We start from the raw sequence: 23,812 nt of genomic DNA on the forward strand, positions 1-23,812 counted from the left end.
TAATTACTTTTTCAAAGTAACTTGCCCAACACTGCGTGTGAAAGCGTTTAATGAGACTTCTTCAAGAAGTCCTCTTCACAGTCACATATGCTCAGAGACACAACGGCGCCCCCTGGTTGGTGAACAGTTGCTTGGTGCAATTGACCTCAAACAGTACAGTGAAGCACTAAAATCCTTCTCATAGTTGCTTTGGTTACGAGCAGGTTGTCACGAAGATGCCGACCTGTCTGCAAACACTCGGAGACTCAGTGAGCAGCAGTGAAACATGCAGGATTACCAGTGGTGTCTACGGTGACATTCTCAGAGTTTTGGGGTTGAAGCTGAGGTACCGGGTGGTGAAACTGGTCTAGAGGTGCACGTGAGGATGAAAGGTGAATATAAGATTTATAACCGCAGATGTCTGCACAGGCGTGGGAATGCTAGCCCGCAATAACAGAGTCACAAACAAAGCAAAGTGCTGATCATCTGAGTCAGAAAATGAAATGAGCAAGTGTTACTTTTATGTGCAGCCAGTTTGGTGGCAGGGTCGTCCAGGTGAAGTATGTTATCGGAGATAATTTCATTCTTTGGTTTTTAAGGAAGCTAAAACAGGCAGGATGCACAGACATCTGTGTGTGAAGGAACAGCATTAATCGATTACTCTTACATCAGATCATATTGTGGTTAGAATAAATGCCCCATGCTGCTGCGAGGTGGCTGTACGGGAGGCGTCTTGAATAATTTTGCTTCGCTAAATGTTAGAAAAGCTCATAATCGTATTTGGCGCCTTGGTCAAGGGCTTTATGTGGACGTGAAAAAACCATATCAGGCATATATTTGTGATTGAGCCTTGGTGCGCTCGGTGAAACTGAATTCGAAACGCTTGGATTATAGAATCATGCAAAACAAAGCGCTCTGTGACGAACGGTTGAATGTTTGCTTAATTCATTCCTGTTTGACTGATTTCAAACCAAGTTTTTTTTCCTAAACGGTTAAAAATGACTTTGTTTTTGAGGAAAAACTATAATAATATTTTCTTCCCCCGTCAGGTTTCGATGCTGGCCCGCTGTCACTGCTTATAAACTGGAAACGCATCCAGCAGAGATAAATAATCTTTCCATTCAGTCTTGTTAGTAGTGGCACGAAACATTCGCCTGCGGCGGTGTCTGAAACAATCCGACTCACAACCGGCCTCTTATCTATTCACAGGCCGCCCACGCCAACTGATCTGCTCGTTTCAGATGTGATGAAATTATCGAGCCTCGCTGGATTGCCTCGCTGCCACCACCACCACACTGGAGAGATTTGATTACTCAGATGTATGCTTCACGGTTCGAACTCACCTGATACCCAGCACATGGATGGATCTAAATCCAGGAAGTTTATCAAAGACATGCTGCATCTGCAAAGGAAAGAAACAAACTTCTTTATACCGTCGTCACCCTCTTCCCGCTCCAACATAATCAGTTCTGGGCCACCAAACAAGAGCCAGCGTGTGAACATGCACAAACACCGCATGAATGGGAAACCCCCATTGATATCTATCTTTGGGCGAGTTAAGCACCTGGACACTTATGACATAATCGTCTTTAAGAGCTCCATCAGGCAGCATCCCGCTGCGCCTGGCGTGACTTTAAAGGACCCAGCTGCCTTTCTTTAGCATCAGAAAAAGAGAAAATAACTTTGAAGGACTCGATTTCTCAGCAGGGGACACGACATGACTCGCAGCAAGGAGCCCAGAGCAAGGAGACAAAAGGAAAACCCTCGTAGGGAGAGCGGGCTGGGGGTAATCTTCTCCCTTTCTCTGAACCCTGACCTCGCTGCCCTGTGGTGTAAGCTTCTTTACTATCAGCCTGGACCAGCAGCGCCGGCACAGACGGACGCTGATAGAGGAAGAGGAGGAGGAGGAAGGGCAGGAGATCAGACTGTCACAAGCGAAGCTCGTTCAGAAACTGAGAAATAAAGATTTAGTTCTTTGATTAAAAGTGCAGACTGAGCCTGATGCAGCAATGCAGAATTAACCAATCAGAGTTATTTAATTCTTCCGTTGCAGCCGTTGTAAAGAGCGAGACCCAGGAAGAACAAGGTCATTACACGAAGAGTGCCTCCCACCTCAACCCCTCAGAATCAGCTGATGTTTTTACAGCAACTTGAGCCCAGATCTTCCCCTCATATGTTGGTTGAAATTTGCTGATTTGTCATTATTTTTCCAGCGTTTCTCAGTGTTTGGCAGATATCCACAAGAAAGTGTCAGTGTGGAAAAACACGTTTAAACTACTTGTGTATGATATCCAGTAACCAGCTCTGAACATCAATGTCATGGGATATATCATAGTTTAAATAAATTGCACCAGTTTAACACAGAGGACCTGAAAAGAGTGCTGGTACCCTGGATGTTTGATATTTTCTGATAATTTTCTGAGGAAAACTGCAGAAAAAGTGAACTTTAAACGAGTTTCCACATGGTGGAGGACCCAAATGCAGACACGCGAAACAAAACCTTTAACAGAAAGCGAGCCGTTTATTGTGGCTGATAAAAAGTACAAACCAAACAGCTAGGCAAAATCAATTTGACCCTAAAAGAAAAAGCCTAAAATGAGAAAACTAGAAAGTAAACATAAAAAACCTTGAACACGGAAACCTGGGGAGATTACGTAAATACCTGAAAGCACAAAACCTTGGAAACATGGCATGAACATAACAGATGACCTGACAATAAATGAATAACAACAGACTACATAAATACACAAGAGGGTGACGAGGGAAACGAGACGTAAACTGGGAGCTTGACACGAGAGACAGAGAGGGAGTGAGACATGACGGGCTGAAGAAACATACATGGATACACATGACAGACAGGGGAGACATGGAACAGAGCACAGGGAGGACACATGTAAACAAGAAGGGTTGATGAGAAAACTGGACCAGACAAATGAAACTAAACATACAGCAAATGCTAAGAAAAACTAACATATTCCAAACACAAAGAATTCACAAAAAGACGATAACCTCAAAATGCTGGGTCATAATCACTTTGTCTTTTGCAGTTTAGGGAGCTTAGGTTTATTTTCCCACTTCTCTCTATTGGTTTGAGTGAGGTAGTTTTTTTTATTCTCATCAGTAGAGGTTGGAAAAAAAGGAATCAGGAGGTCTCACCTGGTCCTGCAGGTGTTGTGCCAGGTCGATGTACTGAGGGGAATCCGGGTCATCCAGCAGCTCTCTGTAACCCGGATCCACCAGGTCGATACTGAACTCCACGATCTGCTCCACCGGACTATCTGGGACGACGTTTGGAAGCTCCGGGTCCTTCAGGACGGCAAACGAGACAAATGAGAGGTGCTAAAAAGGGACAGCTTACGTGCGTCTCTTCGTTATGCTTTAACATTTTAATTTGCATTTCCAAATACATGAAACTGACTGGTATCAGAGAAAATAACAAATCTGCTTGTGTGAATAGAACCACATATGCAGACGAGAAAAAAGAAACGATAGAGCGGGAAATTCAGGCTGAAAGCTCTTTTTATGATTCATATTTCAACAACCATAAGGATCAAAAGGAAGTTTTCATACATCCAAGCACAACAGGAAATAGCGTATCTCTTTGTTTATGTTTGAAACTAAAGCAAAGATATTCCATAATGAAAGTATGAGGAAAAAAATGGCTGCAAACATGAAATAGGCTCGTACCTGTATGTTTAACGCTCCTGTAGGCCGTGAAAGAGCAACGACCTCACTGCTGCGGTCATTTCAGAGAACAGTCAGCAGCGAAATGACGCCATGTTCCCTGCTTTAAAGGAGTTTGATGTCAAATGTCAGCCCGGGCTTTTTGTCCTCCTCCTCTCACCGTAACCATGAATAGGTCAGTGGTGTGAAAAAGCAGTAATTATCTGAGGGGGAGGAGTGAGGCGCTTAACAGCTCCACCTGTGCAGCAGGTAAACCCGCTGTCTGCAGACTGAAGGTCATGTGATCCTTCTCCAACAAACACAGCTGCCAACGTGCACATCTTTCAGGTTTTTGCAAAGCTGGCTTTTTCTTTTATTAGCAACTGTTTCACTGAAATGAGCTGAAAAGAAATTGATGTGACTAAAAATAAGTGCAAAAAACTTCACTGGCTGAAAACTGGCTGAGGTGTTAAGTGAAGTGTGAATGAAGTTTGTGCCTCCGTTCATCTTGTGTTCAGCTGGTGATTATCAGAAAACCTCCATCTGACGTCTGATGTGCAGTCGAGGACATTTCAAGAACAACCAGAGGAAAGCTAAAGGAAGCACGAGGACCACAGAAGAATTAAATGTAAGAATCTGTCACTCGATGGAATTTGACAAAGTAATAACTGATCCCAGCACTGTGAACAGTTTTTAAAAAACTAGACACCACCAGGTCCCGTGGATGTGATGGGACTTTCTCCTAAACACTGTGTCTGCTGTTGTGACTCCAGCTTGTAGTCTGTTGTTTCGGCTCTCAGCTGACTCAATCTTCATCCCTAAAATAATGAGACCCGTAGCTCTAACGTAACCATGATGAAATGCTTTGTTTGCATTCTGGTAGAGATGCTGTGGAGTGAAGCAGAGATCTGATGATGCTTTGATGGGTCTGAGCTCAGCGTTAAACACCAGCCTCCCTCACAGTCTCCTAAACAACACGACACACAAAGGTGTGTATTTTTTATATAATTAAAAAACAGCAGCAGGTGGAAAGTAACCTGGCTGTTTCACTCGTGCAGGAGTACAGGACACCCCCCCAGGGTTGTGTGAGCTCTCTCCTTCCTGCAGTATACAAACAAGCTTGTGATTCAATTCTCAGTTCATATAGAAATTCTGTTTGCTTATATAAGAGAGAGGGCAGGGACGCTGCTTTGGTGGGAGGGCAAAACCAAATGTTAAATGTAAATGAAACCGAGGGAAGATCGCTGATCTGAGATCAGGCGCTGACCTTGGTTGTCAGTTAAAACCGGTTTGAAGCGTTGTTGTTGCCCCTTTTTTAAAGAAGGCTAACAGCACAGCGGGAGGATATTATTTTATAAGGGACCTATTGAATCTATTATCAGTTTTGGTATTACGTTTGGTAACCTGTCTGTTGAGCTCAGATCACAAACTCAAAATCTGATCAACAGGGCTGCAAATCTGGGCTCTGTGTGGATCTGATATCATGTTTATTTTAGGCCATGTGCTCCCTTGTTTGTCCGAGACAATAAAGTCTAATCAAATCTACCTTCTTCTTTTCCCACAAAGGGAATCCCGAGCTACTTCCTCCTGCTTTTCCTGGTGGACCCCAAGGCATCCCCAGGTCAGAGGCGATATAATCTGGGTGTGCGGATTTTATCCACTGCAGTGTTACCCTGAGCAAGCCTCTCCAATTCCCACTGAAGGTCACTGTTGACTGAAACCAGGAGGACATTGGAGGACATCAGAGGGCTGGTGGTTTACGTGCCACAGGACCTTCGTTTTAGCACTTTGTTTTGCTTTGTTCTTAATCACCTTTTTCACCGTCTTCTTGTTTTCACACTACACTACACAAACGCTGTGGGAATAAGAACGAGGTGGATTATGCTGGTGCAGGAACCGGAGGGCTCACTGTTGTTTTGGCTCGGACAGACGTGAAAGAAGACAAAACCGATCTTTGTGCTTGTCTTATTTATCGATGTAGCGTTAAAAAAGAAAATCTTTGCTTGTGATTTGTCCACAGTGCGACGTCATCCCTGCAGTGGGTCATACAGCGGGACAATGATCCCAAGCAACAGCAGATCTCAGAACGGCTGAGAGAGAAAAGAATCGAGGTGCTGCGACGGTCCAGACCTCAGCCTGACTGACATGCTGTGCTCAGAGAGCTGTGCACAGACAAATACTGCAAACCTCAATGAACTTATGCAACACTGTGAAGAAGAGTGGGCCAGAATCCCTCCACAGTGACATGAGAGGCTGATAAATCACACAGAAAATGATTACTTCAGCTTATTGCTGGTAAAAGTGGTTCTACTCCATCATCAGAGTAAATTAGTTTTCACAGGACTGGTTGAAGGATAAACCTTTGAGTTCTCAAGTACGGAGCAGTTAGTAAGCAGCTCTTAATGGGTTACTTACAGGTGATTACAGGTTAAGAAAGAGGACAGAGGGACAGAAGTGATGCCTTTCACTCAAATTAACTGATGTATAATTTCATGAACGCCCCAGCGTGACATTTTCAGCCTGTCAGACACTTGAGCTCCTTCCTCCTTCAGCTTCCTGCGGCAGATAAGAGCGCCAGATTGATACTTCGTATGTAAATGTAAGTGCTCCTCTGTACCTCTTTGAGCTCCTTGGCAGGGTGGCTCGTTTCAGGGGCGGAGCTTGGAGAGGCACTCGTGGAACTGAAGAAGACAGTGGTGCTGGTGACGAGCACTGGGGGCGCTGACGGGGGATCGGTCTGAGCCTCAGGACCTGAAGAGAGACAGGAGCAACGTTAATCTCAGAATAAACCAACTACAATCTACCTGTATAATATATTTGTGTATACAGGGAGTGCAGAATTATTAGGCAAATGAGTATTTTGTCCACATCATCCTCTTCATGCATGTTGTCTTACTCCAAGCTGTATAGGCTTGAAAGCCTACTACCAATTAAGCATATTAGGTGATGTGCATCTCTATAATGAGAACGGGTGTGGTCTAATGACATCAACACCCTATATCAGGTGTGCATAATTATTAGGCGACGTCCTTTCTTTTGGCAAAATGGGTCAAAAGAAGGACTTGACAGGCTCAGAAAAGTCAAAAATAGTGAGATATCTTGCAGAGGGATGCAGCAGTCTCAAAATTGCAAAGCTTCTGAAGTGTGATCATCGAACAATCAAGCGTTTCATTCAAAATAGTCAACAGGGTCGCAAGAAGCGTGTGGAAAAACCAAGGCGCAAAATAACTGCCCATGAACTGAGAAAAGTCAAGCGTGCAGCTGCCAAGATGCCACTTGCCACCAGTTTGGCCATATTTCAGAGCTGCAACATCACTGGAGTGCCCAAAAGCACAAGGTGTGCAATACTCAGAGACATGGCCAAGGTAAGAAAGGCTGAAAGACGACCACCACTGAACAAGACACACAAGCTGAAACGTCAAGACTGGGCCAAGAAATATCTCAAGACTGGTTTTTCTAAGGTTTTATGGACTGATGAAATGAGAGTGAGTCTTGATGGGCCAGATGGATGGGCCCGTGGCTGGATTGGTAAAGGGCAGAGAGCTCCAGTCTGACTCAGACGCCAGCAAGGTGGAGGTGGAGTACTGGTTTGGGCTGGTATCATCAAAGATGAGCTTGTGGGGCCTTTTCGGGTTGAGGATGGAGTCAAGCTCAACTCCCAGTCCTACTGCCAGTTTCTGGAAGACACCTTCTTCAAGCAGTGGTACAGGAAGAAGTCTGCATCCTTCAAGAAAAACATGATTTTCATGCAGGACAATGCTCCATCACACGCGTCCAAGTACTCCACAGCGTGGCTGGCAAGAAAGGGTATAAAAGAAGAAAAACTAATGACATGGCCACCTTGTTCACCTGATCTGAACCCCATTGAGAACCTGTGGTCCATCATCAAATGTGAGATTTACAAGGAGGGAAAACAGTACACCTCTCTGAACAGTGTCTGGGAGGCTGTGGTTGCTGCTGCACGCAATGTTGATGGTGAACAGATCAAAACACTGACAGAATCCATGGATGGCAGGCTTTTGAGTGTCCTTGCAAAGAAAGGTGGCTATATTGGTCGCTGATTTGTTTTTGTTTTGTTTTTGAATGTCAGAAATGTATATTTGTGAATGTGCAGATGTTATATTGGTGTCACTGGTAAAAATAAATAATTGAAATGGGTATATATTTGTTTTTTGTTAAGTTGCCTAATAATTATGCACAGTAATAGTCACCTGCACACACAGATATCCCCCTAAAATAGCTAAAACTAAAAACAAACTAAAAACTACTTCCAAAAACATTCAGCTTTGATATTAATGAGTTTTTTGGGTTCATTGAGAACATGGCTGTTGTGCAATAATAAAATTATTCCTCAAAAATACAACTTGCCTAATAATTCTGCACTCCCTGTACGACAATATACAATGAAAACAGTAAAAAACTATCAGTGTATAAACAGATGACATGCATTCCGCTGAAGATGTCCTACCTGTGATCTCCGGGAGCTTCTGCGTTGGTGCAGGAGTCGTCGCTCCCCTGCAGAAAGACAAACACATCATGACACAAAAATTTCACATTCTGAAAGTGAGCAGGGGCATCAAACATAAGGCCCAGGGCCTAAAGTCGGCCGAGCAGAGACTCCAGTCTGGCCCCACTTAACAGCACTGAAAAATGTGAAGCAAGGTGTAAATGATTACGTTTTACAGCTTTATCATTACTGACAAAGACCTCCCACATGCCCATTCATGCTACAAGTAATTAGAAAATACTTTTAAAAACATAAAAGCTCCTGTTTATTCACTGTATGTGCTACAGAAGTTCCTGTTTTCACATGGATGCTATTTTTCTGTAATTTCGCACATTGATTTTTACAGTTAAAGAGTGCTTTCTTTCATTCACTTCAGCAGAATTTCTTTATTGTGTGGAAAAAACAGATGTGTTGAACATTGCACTTCTTTTTCTTATACTAGAATATCTCAGGGATTAGATGTGAAATTAAATTTCTTTGACATCCCCAATTTGGAGTTGTTGAAGAATTTCAAAACTACTAATGCACATCTTTGACTCATCTTTTCAAACATTTACAAACAATGAACATAGTTACAGGAAAACATATTACACAAACATATTTATTTGTGGCACAAAGGTATATGTTAGATTGTATAATGAAAACAGAGGATGATCTAGATAAGTACAGTGGCGCAAAAAAGTATTTAGTCAGCCACCGATTGTGCAAGTTCCCCCACCTAAAATGATGACAGAGGTCAGTAATTTGCACCAGAGGTACACTTCAACTGTGAGAGACAGAATGTGAAAAAACAAATCCATGAATCCACATGGTAGGATTTGTAAAGAATTTATTTGTAAATCAGGGTGGAAAATAAGTATTTGGTCAATAACAAAAATACAACTCAATACTTTGTAACATAACCTTTGTTGGCAATAACAGAGGTCAAACGTTTACTATAGGTCTTTACCAGGTTTGCACACACAGTAGCTGGTATTTTGGCCCATTCCTCCATGCAGATCTTCTCGAGAGCAGTGATGTTTTGGGGCTGTCGCCGAGCAACACGGACTTTCAACTCCCGCCACAGATCTTCTATGGGGTTGAGGTCTGGAGACTGGCTAGGCCACTCCAGGACTTTCAAATGCTTCTTACGGAGCCACTCCTTTGTTGCCCGGGCGGTGTGTTTTGGATCATTGTCATGTTGGAAGACCCAGCCTCGTTTCATCTTCAAAGTTCTCACTGATGGAAGGAGGTTTTGGCTCAAAATCTCACGATACATGGCCCCATTCATTCTGTCCTTAACACGGATCAGTCGTCCTGTCCCCTTGGCAGAAAAACAGCCCCATAGCATGATGTTTCCACCCCCATGCTTCACAGTAGGTATGGTGTTCTTGGGATGCAACTCAGTATTCTTCTTCCTCCAAACACGACGAGTTGAGTTTATACGAAAAAGTTCTACTTTGGTTTCATCTGACCACATGACATTCTCCCAATCCTCTGCTGTATCATCCATGTGCTCTCTGGCAAACTTCAGACGGGCCTGGACATGCACTGGCTTCAGCAGCGGGACACGTCTGGCACTGCGGGATTTGATTCCCTGCCGTTGTAGTGTGTTACTGATGGTGACCTTTGTTACTTTGGTCCCAGCTCTCTGCAGGTCATTCACCAGGTCCCCCCGTGTGGTTCTGGGATCTTTGCTCACCGTTCTCATGATCATTTTGACCCCACGGGATGAGATCTTGCGTGGAGCCCCAGAGCGAGGGAGATTATCAGTGGTCTTGTATGTCTTCCATTTTCTGATGATTGCTCCCACAGTTGATTTTTTCACACCAAGCTGCTTGCCTATTGTAGATTCACTCTTCCCAGTCTGGTGCAGGTCTACAATACTTTTCCTGGTGTCCTTCGAAAGCTCTTTGGTCTTGGCCATGGCGGAGTTTGGAGTCTGACTGTTTGAGGCTGTGGACAGGTGTCTTTTATACAGATGATGAGTTCAAACAGGTGCCATTCATACAGGTAACGAGTGGGGGACAGAAAAGCTTCTTACAGAAGACGTTACAGGTCTGTGAGAGCCAGAGATTTTCCTTGTTTGAGGTGACCAAATACTTATTTTCCACCCTAATTTACGAATAAATTCTTTACAAATCCTACCATGTGAATTCATGGATTTTTTTTCCACATTCTGTCTCTCACAGTTGAAGTGTACCTCTGGTGCAAATTACTGACCTCTGTCATCATTTTAAGTGGGGGAACTTGCACAATCGGTGGCTGACTAAATACTTTTTTGTCCCACTGTATAGGATTTGATAAACGTTTGCGTTCTCCCCCTAATATGGTCACTTTAAGCGATTTCATGTTTGTCTTTTTCTGTATTAACATTTATTACTTATATGTTTGAGATAAAGATTTGATTGATTGACTTCCTGTCACATCTCTCCTGCTCCAGGTTGGTGTATGTACGAATCAGAACATACACTCAGCTTCAGGCAGTTTTTTCTACTCGTGGTTCTTAATGACATCACAGGGAGAGGATATCCCTAATATGGTAATCTGAAACAGAAGCTCCACCCACCTTCTGTTCAGACCTTCTGTCAGAATGCAGATGACTTAAAGTGGGAGGAGCTAAAACAGCTTGTTTCACACAGGATTAACTGAGGGGACAGCAGCGAGGCTCAGTGTGACATAAAGAAGGTTTATGTTGAACTGTGAATCATGCAAAGCTGTTCTAGTATCAGTAATGAGCACAGCTGTAAGACTTCCAACTTTATGTTTTACAGATGCACTGATCTGAAATTAAAGACTTTTTTTTTTTTATATCCGTCAAATTTTTAGAACTCTATTTGGTTCTTCCAGAAGTTTCTTCCTGTTAAAAGGGAGTTTTACCTTGCCACTATTGCCACTCTTGCCAAATGCTTGCTCACAGGGGGTTGTTTGGTGGGGTTTCTTTCTATCACTGTAGAGTCTTTACTTTACACTATAAAGCACTTTCAGGCAGCTGCTGTTGTGTCTGTCCTGTTTTTGGCCGAGTAACGCAGCTTAAAACTTTGCTCTATGTTTGGTGTGAGCACCGGTGGAAAACGGCCGATGTTTGAACAAAATCTGTTTTACTTCATGATGAGGGTTACACGCTGATATGCATTTGAGTTACTTAATAAAACATGGCCATGCTGTATGTTAAATGTAATGCTAATCCCATATAAAGCAGTGTTTTCGGGCTTAAGCCTGTCGTATCCAAACGCCACCACAAACACAAAGGATTTTGCTTTTAAGAGGGAAGAAGGGCTTCTTCCAAAGTCTTAAATGTTTTACAGAGAACATTTAGTGCAGATGAAATATTAAAACACTTCAAGTTAAAAAAAAATAAAGGTCTGGATGTTTTTTAATCACGTTGAATGAATCTTGCATAACCTGCCTTGTACTTCTAATAAGAGTCACACTCGACTCATCATAACTTCATCTATCTTTCATGAAGAGAGCAGCAGAACGAGCTGAAACACCGACGCTCAGATCAATGAGTGAAAATGATGAATTAAAGTAATAAACTTCACTCTGCTAACAACTCACACGCACACACATTACTTTGTATTTATTCCTTTATGGAAGAGACACAAAGATCAGAAATAATGACGGTGCTGAGTCATCCACGAATGATTACAAACGCACAAAAGTGCACCTGTCAGCTCCAAACGGCACTCTCTCCACCGTGTTCATGACATTAAAGCAACATCTGCACCCATGTGACGTTTCTCCCTGAAACATGACTCACTGACAGACTGCTCAGCTGAATCTATGAAAGTGATGCTTTGCTGCAAATCAATAAACACTTAAAATTTACAAATGAAAACATACATTTCAAAATCCTTTACTGTAGCACTTCAGTCCTTAGTAAAGATCCAATGAGGAACCTTTTGATTGCATGTGTGTAATTACCCCTCAAATCTGCTATTTGTTAAGGGAAGTTATTTATTTTTCATGCTCCTCTCCCTCTCCCTGCACACGTTATGTATGGTAAGATGTTTCTGATGCATGAATACATATTTTGAAGGAATCTTTCGATTGAAGTGGCAGAAATGTGTAGACAACAACAGAAAAGACCATAACGACCACCAGAAGCTCATCCACTGTTATTTTTGCCCAAGCTGTCATTGACGTCAGCATTGGAAACATGTCTGTAAATTTCAAATATTGCCAAAATATATTTGGCACCTGCAAAATTCCCAACCTGTAAATGGCCAATAACTGCCTGGAATCGATTAATTTTGCTGGCAATGACGGTGCTGAAAATCTGCTTCTCCATTCAATTCAATTAAATTACATTTTATTTATACAGCGCCAAATCACAACAACAGTTGCCTCAAGGTGCTTTATATTGTAAGGTAGACCCTGGAATAGTACATACAACTATATTACCAGTGAGCCAGCACTTTGGCAACAGTGGGAAGGAAAAACTCCCTTTTAACAGTAAGAAAGTTCTGGCAGAGCCCGGCTCAGGGGCAGGTTGCCGCCCCCGCCTTTTTTGAGTGCTCATTGTTAAGTTTAACTAATGAATATTTCTAACAGCTATGCAAAGTTCAGCACGTGGTAAGACACTAAAATCGTGTTGGTTTGCATAAAACCTCTGAAACACGCCTCAGGGAGTGAGGGTTCAATCAGAACCACGATCCTTTTAACCAGATTACAAAATCTGATCTTTAGACTGTAAACGTGTAAAATTACACAAATGTGTATTCATGTGTACAGTGTATAGTTTTCAGTGGATACACAGGATATCCTGCGTAAAAACAAAATGAAATATCTATAGTAGGTAGTGAAAAACAGGAACTTTTATGTAAGTGTTTTATTTAAGTTTTTTTTACCCAATTACTTTGGTGGAGCATGAATGACCATGTGGGAAGTTTCTGTCAGTAAATAAAGCTGTAAAACTAAAAGTCCAAAGTTTACACCGTCTATCACTTTTTTCAATACTGTTTAATGGGACTGCATTATTATTATGTTTGATACCTCTGCTTTAGACATTTTTTTAAGAAATCACCAAGTTTTTAATGTAAAGCTGATTTTCGCTCTGACACTCGAATCATTTGTTTAAATGACATTTCTGGACTCCTGCGGGTTCACACCCCCACACACACTGTTTAATGGCCTTGTTTGCATCATATTCACATTATCAGTGTGCATGCAGTCAGAGAAGCACAGTGAGAGCTTAACGAACATGAATCATCTGTCAGCTCTTACCGTGATGAAGGCCTCCTGTCTCTCAGCCGGTCCATCCTCTGTAAACCAATCAGAAACCAGAACAATTGTTTACTTTCACCACACATTATTTCAGCTCGTGTGCAGCTGTTTGGTTTTACTTTAACTGATTATTTGATTTACTTTTACACCAGGCTTCATTTAAAAAGTGCCTCTTGTGGTTTAAACCTTCATTTAGCTGCAGCTGTCCCTGAAGTTTTACAAACCTTCTGGCGATTAAACTTATTAAATCTCCACAGTATCATTTTTTAAAAACGCCTCTGAATGTTAATGAATGTTTTAAATGTCCAGCTCGCTCATATTCTTGGCGGTTTTGAGCAGCTAAATGCTATTAAAGCATCTCTTTTCTCCTTTGCAGGTTAACTGGACTGATTCAGTACAAATCTCCGCAGTTTTTAATCTTCGTGCCGTTAATGTTGAGACTTTACAGACAGGACAGATGCTGCGGTGACGAATGTTTGCATGTTTGCTGATGGATTTACAACGCGGCTGCCGGCCAACAAACTCCAACCACCACACTCCTGCAAGTGAGGTGCCTGAATGATTTAGAGGGACTGATTCATGCTGGGATAATCAGCTTATTTGTTGTAAAAACAGCAAAAAATATCCTAAATTAAGAAAACTAATTAGCTCATTGTGACCAAAACATTTTAAATGGAAGTGAAAAAAAAGTAGACTTTAGGAAAAAACAGTAGAAATGATGCAAACAAACACAACTGAAAGCAAAACATTAAAATATACTGGAAGTGTCTGTAGCTAAAGGCTCAGGTGAAAAAAAGAAAAAGAAACCAAAGAAAGTGAAGGATCTTCAGAAAACTGTAAATAGTATAAAGTAAAAACTGTCTCCATTCAGTTTCACTGTGATTGGATTAACATCAGGTTCTCAATTAAATACAGATGACAAGGAGCACTGCATATTTACTCTAGTTCACTGTGTGTCTTTGACTGACAGCGAAACTCACTCCGCTTCGTTTATTTAAAAGCATCCAAGACGTAACTCACGCCTTCAACATAACGATGAAAACAATGACAGGTTAGCTGGGATGAACATGAAACATGGTTTGCAGGCAGATGTGAAGAATCTCGTTCGTACCCGCTGAATCATGCTCACGTGCTCCTCCGAGTCGCTGAAGTTTTTGGCGAGGTCAGAGATGCAGAGCGACTCGTGCTGACACGTGTGAACCCATCGCTGGTACTCGGCCGTCCCCGGAATCCTGTCGAAGAAGATCCTGAACGCCTCCCACACCGCCTCCTGACAAACTGACCACAGGACCACACGCACGCACGCACGCACGCACACACACACACACACACACACACACACACACACACACACACACACACACACACACACACACACACACACACACACACACACACACACACACACACACACACCATGTTCAGCACTGAACACTTTGCTGCTGGATCCGGAGGTTTCTTTATATCATCACAACATCGTTTTCTAATCAGATCTGCACTTTTAAACTTGTACAAAGTTATTCCAAGTGTCCAGTGTTGTCACATCTCACAGAGATGACAATTTATTTAAATCCAGATTGACTCCAATAGTTAACCAGCAGACATCAAATGTATCCTAAACCTTAGATCAGGTTTAAACCTTCGACCTGGTCTGATGACAGAAAAACTGCACAGGTGGATGTTGATGTTGTGCCACATCACTAAAATAAAGAAGATGGGTTTTAATATAGTGACATTTCCACCTCCTCACCTCCAATATCCACCTCCTCACAGCAGCCTCATTCTTTTAAATATAAACAACATTTCATCCATTTATGGATGTTTATATTCATAAACATGTACATGTTTATCTATTTGCAAATACAGATTTGTTGCGAGGTATTTTTAAATGAATCAGACAGTTTCAGCTCTCCAACCTCCAGAGGACGTATTTAACTCTGCAGCAGTGTCTGTGATGGATGAATTAACTGAGGAGGATTAAAAAACAAAAACTGATGGCACAGTAAGATTGGTTTAGTCGTCCATCCATCTTCTTCTGCTGAAGTCTAACAGGTGTGCAGTTTATGTCTTCCAAAACCAAGAAACTGCAATGAATTGCAGACATGTGGAGAAAGGCAAACTAAACTAAAGTGAGCCTTTCTTTTATGGGCTCTTTACTAGCCAAAACAAAGTCCATCAGAAAAGTAAAAAAAAGAACCCCAAAGCTGGAGACACATGTGGGAGATTAACAGACGCTTAGACAAAGACTGAGGGGAAGACAGTGCTGTTTATACACGAGGGTAAGTAAAGCAGAAACAGCAGGGTAACAAGACACAGGAGGCAAAATCAAAGAAATTAGGCTAAACACAAGACAAACTACCAAAATAAAACAGGAAGTGACACATGAATTAACTTAACAAAAAAATGAGACAGGAAACACTGAGGGAACAAATCTACAAACAACCTAAACCACAGTCACACCCGGGGTCATTCAATTCAATTCAATTCTTTAAGAGTTGCCTGAAGTAGCTTTGTATTGTAAGGCCCCACAATAATACTGAGAAAACAGAGAAAGCCATCTGCTGTGAATGCTTAAAGGTGAGTGGAGGAAGACGATCAATGATTTCATCGACTGAAAGAAAATATTCACATGAGAATGCTGCACCACAGACGTGATTGTGGTTTTATTTAGGTAGCAAAGATGCAATACTTATTATTACTGCAGAAATCAGACCAGTATTTCTTGCTTTGTCTGAATGAACCACCACCATCTGTGGAAACGTCAGCTTCTGTCTGGTTTCACTGGGAATAACTAAAGAATGTCCATCGGTGGGATCTGTGAGCAAAGCTGTATGATTTTCCCTTTTTAAACAACACACTGAAGCCTTCGGTATGTCCAAATTTACAGAACACACACGAGACTTTGAGCTAATCCGCTCTGAATCAATCGGAAAATAAAGTCCGTGTTAGACGAGGATAAAAGATCAAACAGGAGCGTGAGCAGAGATAAGACGAGAAAGATGAAAAGATATTTGTGCATGACACGAAAATCAGATGAAGGGTGAACGTCTGAAAACAGAATTAAGCCATCAGAGTGGGGCGGGATCTTTCTGACATTTACAGCACAGGATAAAGGAACACGGACACAGCATGCAGCTCTGCAGGCTGCAGACGCTGCGCATACATGGGTAAACATTAAAACACATTTAATTTGGCTTCTTGCAAGTAGGAGCTCCTGGGTGCCGGTAATAACAATAAATAGTCATAAAAGAGTGAATTTTAACTGAGGGAAAAACTCCTCGAACACACAAATAAACTCTCACTGAACATCTGAAGAGATTCACACGTCTTGTTTATGAAATTCATGTTTTATCCACAGCTACTCTGGCCCGTCTTTCTTTGGTAGTATCCGGCTAAACACGCATACAGCCCGAGGCGAGCTGCATTTAAAACTGATGTCACAAACAGTTTTCATCCGTCATCTCAGAGCTGCTCTGTCAGGGGCGACTCAGATGAGATCGAGGCTTAAAAAGAAAGAGATTTATTAGACCAGCTATGAGCACAACGAAGAAAAAGCTGAATTATGTGAGGACTCTTTGGCCTTTAGACGCCATTTAATTATTTTTAGGGGGTACTTGGGGCGTGAGGTGCACAGCTATGCCCCCCGCGGGGGTCTAGACGCTGAAGGTGTGGGGAGGGAGGTGAAGGCTGATGTGGATCAATTTGAAGTGCAAGGGGAGCTCGGATGGAAAACGAAGATGGAGGAGGGCGCCATCGATCTGAAGCCACAGAAGCGGCGGTGGAGGGAGGAGTTTAAAAATGATGGCAGCGAAATGCTCGAGGTGGATGCCGCGACCAACTAGTACTTTTATATATATAACCCCATGTTTTCATGCACATGGGCGCCCGCTGCTGAAGGTTATAGGGCACACTTGATTTTTGGGTAACGCTGAATTCTGTTTTCATGAACAGTTTGTCCATATGAAGAGTGGTGTGGCTTTACTATCAGGAGATGGCGTCCCACGACTTGTGCCGACCGTTCACAAGCAGACTGAAGGGCGATGAGGTTTTCCACTCATGCTGTAACCTGCTGACATGCTTTAAAGATTCAACAACAGGCTTTTAAATCCACAGCTGAACTGCTGCTGTATTAAGATGTGCTTGTTATAAAGCTTCTTCTCTTCAGAGCTGACCTCTGTGAATAACGATAATGAGCTTTGTGAAAATGGAGTGAAAGTGGAGGTTGATTTGGTTTTGTCCTCTTTCTGGGCATTCTGCACTGACAGATTTGATCATCATCACAAAGCCATTAAAACCACAAGTTTCCTTTAGCAGCAAGAGAAGATACGAGACACATTTATACAGCCTGCATGCAAAAACCACACATGTGAAGAAGTATCTATGATGAGGAGTTTCTAGTCCAGCAGTCTGATCTTCCTGGCCTCATCAGCTCTCCTTCACACCTTTCCTTAAGCTCATGGTGTTTTGTATAAAGCTCAAGAAAAAGGGATTAGAAAACGTCAGTGGGGGTGGGGGGGCGTCACCTTTTGGACCACCTGCAAACATGGGACTCCTCACACTGTCCTGCATCTGTCGCTCAGAAGATTCGTGCGGAGGCCGTTTTGTTTCACAGGTATGATCCCCGTGCTTCTGCTCCTGTGCTGAACAAGCCGCACAGCTCGGCACTTTTCTGTGCGGAGGAGGGGAGTGACTCACGCCTGTGACTCACTTCATCGCTCCTCAGTGGCGCCGTGACGGGTCAGCTGGCTCGAGTGTGGGATCGTGTACCTGTGCTTTCCTCCACTCCCCCCCCCTCCTCCACAGTGACTGCCTGCTGGAAACTGTGTGAAGAAACCGACGCTTCTGCACTTCAGCTTTGTCTTTTCTTTGTGTGGATGTCTGCAGGTAAAATCTGCTAAATGTAAGGCTTTTAAAGCTACTCTTGAAGTTCAATCTGATTAAATTTAAGACTTGAAAGCATGCAAACACTTAAAACCAGTAAAATTATATTCACAGCATCATGTTTAATTGCTTTGTCCTCCACATTTAAAAAAAATTGTGGAGCCACAAATTTAATTTTCTCACAACAAAAGGCAGCACAGTGGTGAGAGCAGTGCCAGTTAAAGTTGAAGAAAAGCTATAAATTTGGAGATTACCTTTCCAAATGTGCACGTTATTAGGAAAAGCATTGCTTCCCTTTCTGATACTTAACTGAAATCCCCATGCTGGAGCACCAACATTAGACTATTCTTTGAACTTTTTTTTAACTTTTAACAACCCCTACATCCCCACACCTCACCTTTTTTTATTTTTATTTTTGCACCATCAGTGGTTCCAACACTCTATCGTACTGCTAAATGTAAGGACCTCATCTTAAGGAAGAGGTAATAATAAGGCGTGCATTCAGCGCTGTCATCCGATCCCTCCAGATGTTCTTTGATATTTATTCCCTCTCCCGTCTTCATCAAATGATTTCTGAACATTTCTGAACAAACTGATGTAAATTCATTCTGATGCCAGTCAGTGAGGCTCATAAACAGCCAGAATAAAGAGGAGACATGGTGCTCAAAGCACGCCGTGTCACGAACAGAAGCGTATGGGTGCAGTCTGTAACAGGGTGGAGGTTCACGACTGTTTCAGCTGTTTACTGCCTCCTGCATCCACCCACATACACAATTCTTACCAAAGCATCAGAAAACATTTTTTTTCACTTCTGCAAAGAAAATAAGCAGATAGTAAAATATTTTTCACAGTTTTTATTGCTGTTGTGGGAAACTTTCTTACCTTCAGCCCTGCACAAAATGCAAATAAGAGCTGCTCTGACGAAAGGACCCCCATAATGAGCCGCTAATTAAGGCATAACGTCGTGTAACTTTGCACGTGTGCATCAAACCTATACTCCACTGGAAAAAAAATCTTTCTAAACTTTACTTTGAAGCAGATTTACCAAACCCAATATTTGTCTCATGGTTTCATGCATGATTTTTACATCCTGGTGACCACAGACACATTCTTTACACTTGAGCTTCAAAATAAAAGCCCAAAAAGGGCCTGTTTGTAGAAGGAATTTGAACAATATCAATATTTGGCCGATAATTCGGAGTTGTTTGCAGATTTATAGGCAGAAAACCAGCAATTGATTTAGGAAAGGTAAGATAAGAAGCCCTCCTTGAGACTGGTTCTTCGTGTTAAAAGGGTTTTATTTTTCTTGCCACTGTCTCATCAGGAGTCGTCTGATTGTAGGGGTTTCCCTCTATTATTGCAGGGGCTTTACCTTACAACATAAACCACCTTGAAGCGACTGCTGTGATTTGGTGCTATATAAATAAAACTTGAATGCAGTTGTAGTATACCTATAATTTATCAGAGGAATACTGCTGACAACAGCGATTAGGGGGTATTATTGTCTCCAGACTAATACAAATTGTACCTCTGAGCTGGTAGTACGCCTGGTGGCTTGCGATCACTTCACTGATGGTCTCCTGGGGGCAGATTCTCACTCCGGAGTGTAAAAACACCGACCTCTTGGATCGGCGTAGCTCTGGTTTAAAACCTGAACTTTTGGTGAGGGCGGGCATCTTTAGCAGCTGCGCCAGTCCCGCCGGGCCAACGGCCTCCATCTTCACCCCCGAGTCCATCCTTCCATCGCCCTCTGAGCCAGACAAAGAGAGGAGGTAAAAAATAACTTCAGGGTCAAAACACAGTCATTGCAGAGCAGATCGCGGTCAGTTCCAAATCCCTGGCATTTGTTTAGAGCAACAGATGGGTGGTGTTTACTACAAAGAGCAGCGCAGCTCATGTCACCAGATTTAAACAACATTTGAAAACAGTCGAAATCGGATTTAGAGTCATTTTCTGCCACTGGCGACACAAACGACACTGCCTGATTTAAACCCCATCCGTCTGGTACTACAAGAGGCTTAAAACAAACAGGAGAAGAAGCTTGGAGCTGCAGGAGAGGAATCAGAGCCGAACGCAGTGAAGAGCAGATAAAACACCAGCTGCTGCTACGCTGCTGTGGTAAATAAACAGATGCCAGATATTTCAGAGACAAACACACATCGTGACGAGTCAAACGCAGACTGATGGAGCAGCATCAGGACCACAGTGACACCACCGCCGGTCTGATTTACTCTGCAAAGAGTCAGAGGTAGAAAAGACGTCCATAAACCAAAAAGCCTTGATTAGCATTTCAGTAATTAGACAGATCCACATTAAACTTGCTATTTTCTGTCTCTATTCATTAGAAACGGAATATTCTGAGCCTTTGGACGACTAGTTTCTGACATTTAATATGCAAAACAACTCTTTAGGAGACAACAAAAGTAGTTCTGGTCACTTCAGAAACAAAACTACTTATCCAAGTCTGATATGTCCAGAACAGGGGGGCACAAAGACTTTACCAAAGGGAAAATCTGGGTCTGCTCCCAGTAGGACATGGCTGAAACACCTCAGATGAGGGCCCAGACACCCTTCAGTGTCTATGAAAAATAAAGCTTATAGTTAGGGCTGGATCAGGTGAACCTGAATCCTCCCTTAGTTATGTTGCAATAGGTGTAGGCTGCTGGGGGATTCCCATGATGCACTGGGTGTTTCTTCTTCAGTCACCATGTGTATACACTCCTCTGCATTTAACCATTAGTTCTTATTAATCTCTGGCGCTCATTTCTACTACTATTGCTCCCTCCTTATTCCCTCACAGATAAGCAAAGACCTCAAGTCTACCTCCTCAACTTTACCTCCTCCACTTGAGAACAATGAGAAAGCAGTAAAAGAAAATCAGTGACATCACAGGATTAATTTAAAAAAATGGTTGTCACTTCCAAAGGACACATCATCAAAGATGTGCTCTGAAAGCAAATGCACAGCTTCATGGCTACGAGCTGGTAAACAGAGTCAGAGCGTATTTTATAACCGGCAGATTTACAGTTTTTGTATTTTAGCTCATAAGATAAACCTGAACTTTCAGACACCACACCAGCATGCTACCAGTTTGTTAGCAGCATGTTACCAGCTTGTTAACAGTGTGTTAGCAGCATATTACCAGGATGTTAGCAGCGTGTTAGCAGCGTGTTAACAGCGTGTTAGTAGTGTGTTATCAGCTTGTTAACAGCGTGTTAGCAACATGTTAGCAGCGTGTTAGTAGCATTTAAGCAGCATGTTAGCAGCATGTTAGTAGCATTTAAGCAGCATGTTAGCAGACACAGATGCAAACTCTAACATCACTGCCCAGATCTGAGGAGACTGGATCCACACTTTGTTCCCTCAGTGGTCTCATTCAGAGGGTAAAAGGTCTGGAAGTGCTTAGTTTGACTTGTTTATCATCACAGCTAATTTTTACATTCTCCCCTCTGGCTGTCTCGGTTAGTTACACAATAATCACTCGACAAATCTTTATATTAAAATGTCATGGACAAGACTACAGAGCACAACAACGTAGGCATCAAGATTTGTGACTGAGATTTGTGTTCTTACAGGCGAGTCCCTGAAAGCTTTTAGGTTATCAGTATCGAAGTGTCAGTGGTTTGAAGCCTGGTATTAAATGATCTTTCTAGAGACGCTGACTTTCTGTGACCTCCTAACATGCTGCTACACAACACGTATCCCGTTTCTTTTTCTTTCTTACAGACCTTTAAGTTTATTTTAGTTCAACATACATAGATGACAATAACATATTTACATGCGTGACATTTTTTGCAAAGAAAATAAATCGTAAAGAAGCTGCAACGTTACAGCTGAATGCAGAAGAAAGTCTCCAAGATATGTTATGAAGCATTAATGTGACTAAATCCTCAGTATCCTACAGAACCTGATGGATTTTGGACATTAAAGTCAGCTTTAATCAGAGGATTTTATAACTGTAAATTATGCACATTTTTTCTAGTTTTCTAACTGTAAACATCATAATTGTTAAAATTTATGAATCCTGACATCTTCTGAACACCGAAGCTTTTACTGTCTGCACTGACGGTGAATGTGGGATGTAAAAGTATTTAAATACTTCACTTCTGAGTTTGCTCTCATTAGATACCGTTTTCTATCCAAAGAAGCTGCAGTGTTGAAAATGTCCAGGTTAATTTTGATGATGTGCTTTTTTATGCAGCATTAATGTGACTAAATCCTTCCGTATCACTGCCGACGCTTCAGTTTGAAGGAGCAGTAATACCTGTAAATGATACAGTATGTGTTATTAATAAACAAGGGAACATCAGGAAAAAAAGAAACGGATTAATTAAAGATATTAAACCTGTGAGTGATGCAGAAATGTTTCTAAAGGTTTCTAATGACTGAACTGAGAAAGAGACCACCACCAAATTGCACCAATAAAACCTTTCTGTGTTGAATATTTTATAAAGCTGTCTGCTGCTGCATGTAGCTCCATGTTTTTGACCTTTTCTTCTGATTCTCTCTATGTTCTTGTTTCTAAACCTCCACGTATCCCTCACATTCACTTTGGGCACATGCCGTGATCTTTCCCTACATTAATCTGTGTGAGTCCTTCAGCATTTCTCTGTTTTGTGTTTATCTGCTGCATGGAGCTGAGCCGAGTTCAGTGTTTGCCTTACAGTCATTGCTCAGGGTCGACTCTCTCCTTCAGGCGCCCACACACACTAAAACTGGAAGCACTTGGTGTACCAAAAGGACGCTCCTAAACAAGAGGTTTGTTGTAGATAAATTTAGGACAGCATGAGTCAAAGTGAGGGTTGTAATTCATCGGGCTGCTTTTGGGAGAAATAAACAGCCTGAGAAATGTTTTGAAGTGAAGGTGAACTTTGTTTTATAACTTTGATTATCAGCCCCTCTTTTGTCAGATTTTTAGCTTTCTTTCTTTCCTGAATAAGTGAGGAGAGAAAGCTGTAATTCAAATTGTCAAGCTGTCAGCACGCCAGCCATGAATCTACTGAACTGCCATTATCTGTTTCTGCATTTCCATTTGCATTGAGGACATGTTTGCACACACATAATTGGAGGAAGGCAAACTTCTTGCGATGTCACCATGCATTTAAACTGCCTTTTTGGTATCCTCGGGGGAAAAGTGACAGTCCAACTCCACGATGACTTCACAGCCAAGTACTTACGCAATCGTAATAGGCTTTGCTTCACATTGTGACCAAGTTTAGTACGAGTATAGATAGCCTTACTCTTTAAACCCTCACATCTAACCTCTCTGTTTGCAAAGAATAAAATGCGAACCAACGAGGCTCACCTTTAATCACGGCAGCCTGCGGAGCGACGGCGAGCAGCAGAGCAAGTCCAAACGCCCAAAGCATCATGTAGGACGGTCTCCTGAAATATGAACGTCAAAGTTAATCCAGCAGCACAAGGGAAGGTGTCAGCGAAGAGGAGGGGGCTCCTCTGGCTCAGGTGGAGATCATGGGCGTGGGTCGACCTCGTGTCATTTGGGGGACCCTGAGCGGCTGCTGAAACGCTTCCGATGAATTCCAGGATGCGTGTGGAAGCGTAAACCGATCCAGA

The 23,812-nt window shown here is 42.4% G+C and overlaps 1 protein-coding gene across 1 annotated transcript in view; it reads right to left on the reverse strand.

Moving 5' to 3' along the window:
* Window positions 1–23,610, reverse strand: part of LOC146692541 (uncharacterized) — a 59,754-nt gene extending 36,144 nt beyond the window's left edge. The window contains exons 1-8 of the mRNA XM_085432656.1: window positions 23,544–23,610; window positions 19,767–19,988; window positions 14,469–14,635; window positions 13,358–13,395; window positions 8,111–8,157; window positions 6,260–6,393; window positions 3,136–3,285; window positions 1,323–1,381 (exon numbers count right to left, since the gene is read on the reverse strand). Coding sequence (XP_085288782.1) covers window positions 1,323–1,381; window positions 3,136–3,285; window positions 6,260–6,393; window positions 8,111–8,157; window positions 13,358–13,395; window positions 14,469–14,635; window positions 19,767–19,988; window positions 23,544–23,610 — 884 coding nt within the window. The remainder of the gene's footprint in view (window positions 1–1,322; window positions 1,382–3,135; window positions 3,286–6,259; window positions 6,394–8,110; window positions 8,158–13,357; window positions 13,396–14,468; window positions 14,636–19,766; window positions 19,989–23,543) is intronic.
* Between the last annotated feature and the right edge of the window lie 202 nt (window positions 23,611–23,812).

Source organism: Copadichromis virginalis, linkage group LG15 (genome assembly GCF_057382275.1).
Source record: "Copadichromis virginalis isolate Kocher_CV1m ecotype Utaka linkage group LG15, C_Virginalis_male_GT1.1, whole genome shotgun sequence".
NCBI classification, from domain to species: domain Eukaryota; kingdom Metazoa; phylum Chordata; class Actinopteri; order Cichliformes; family Cichlidae; genus Copadichromis; species Copadichromis virginalis.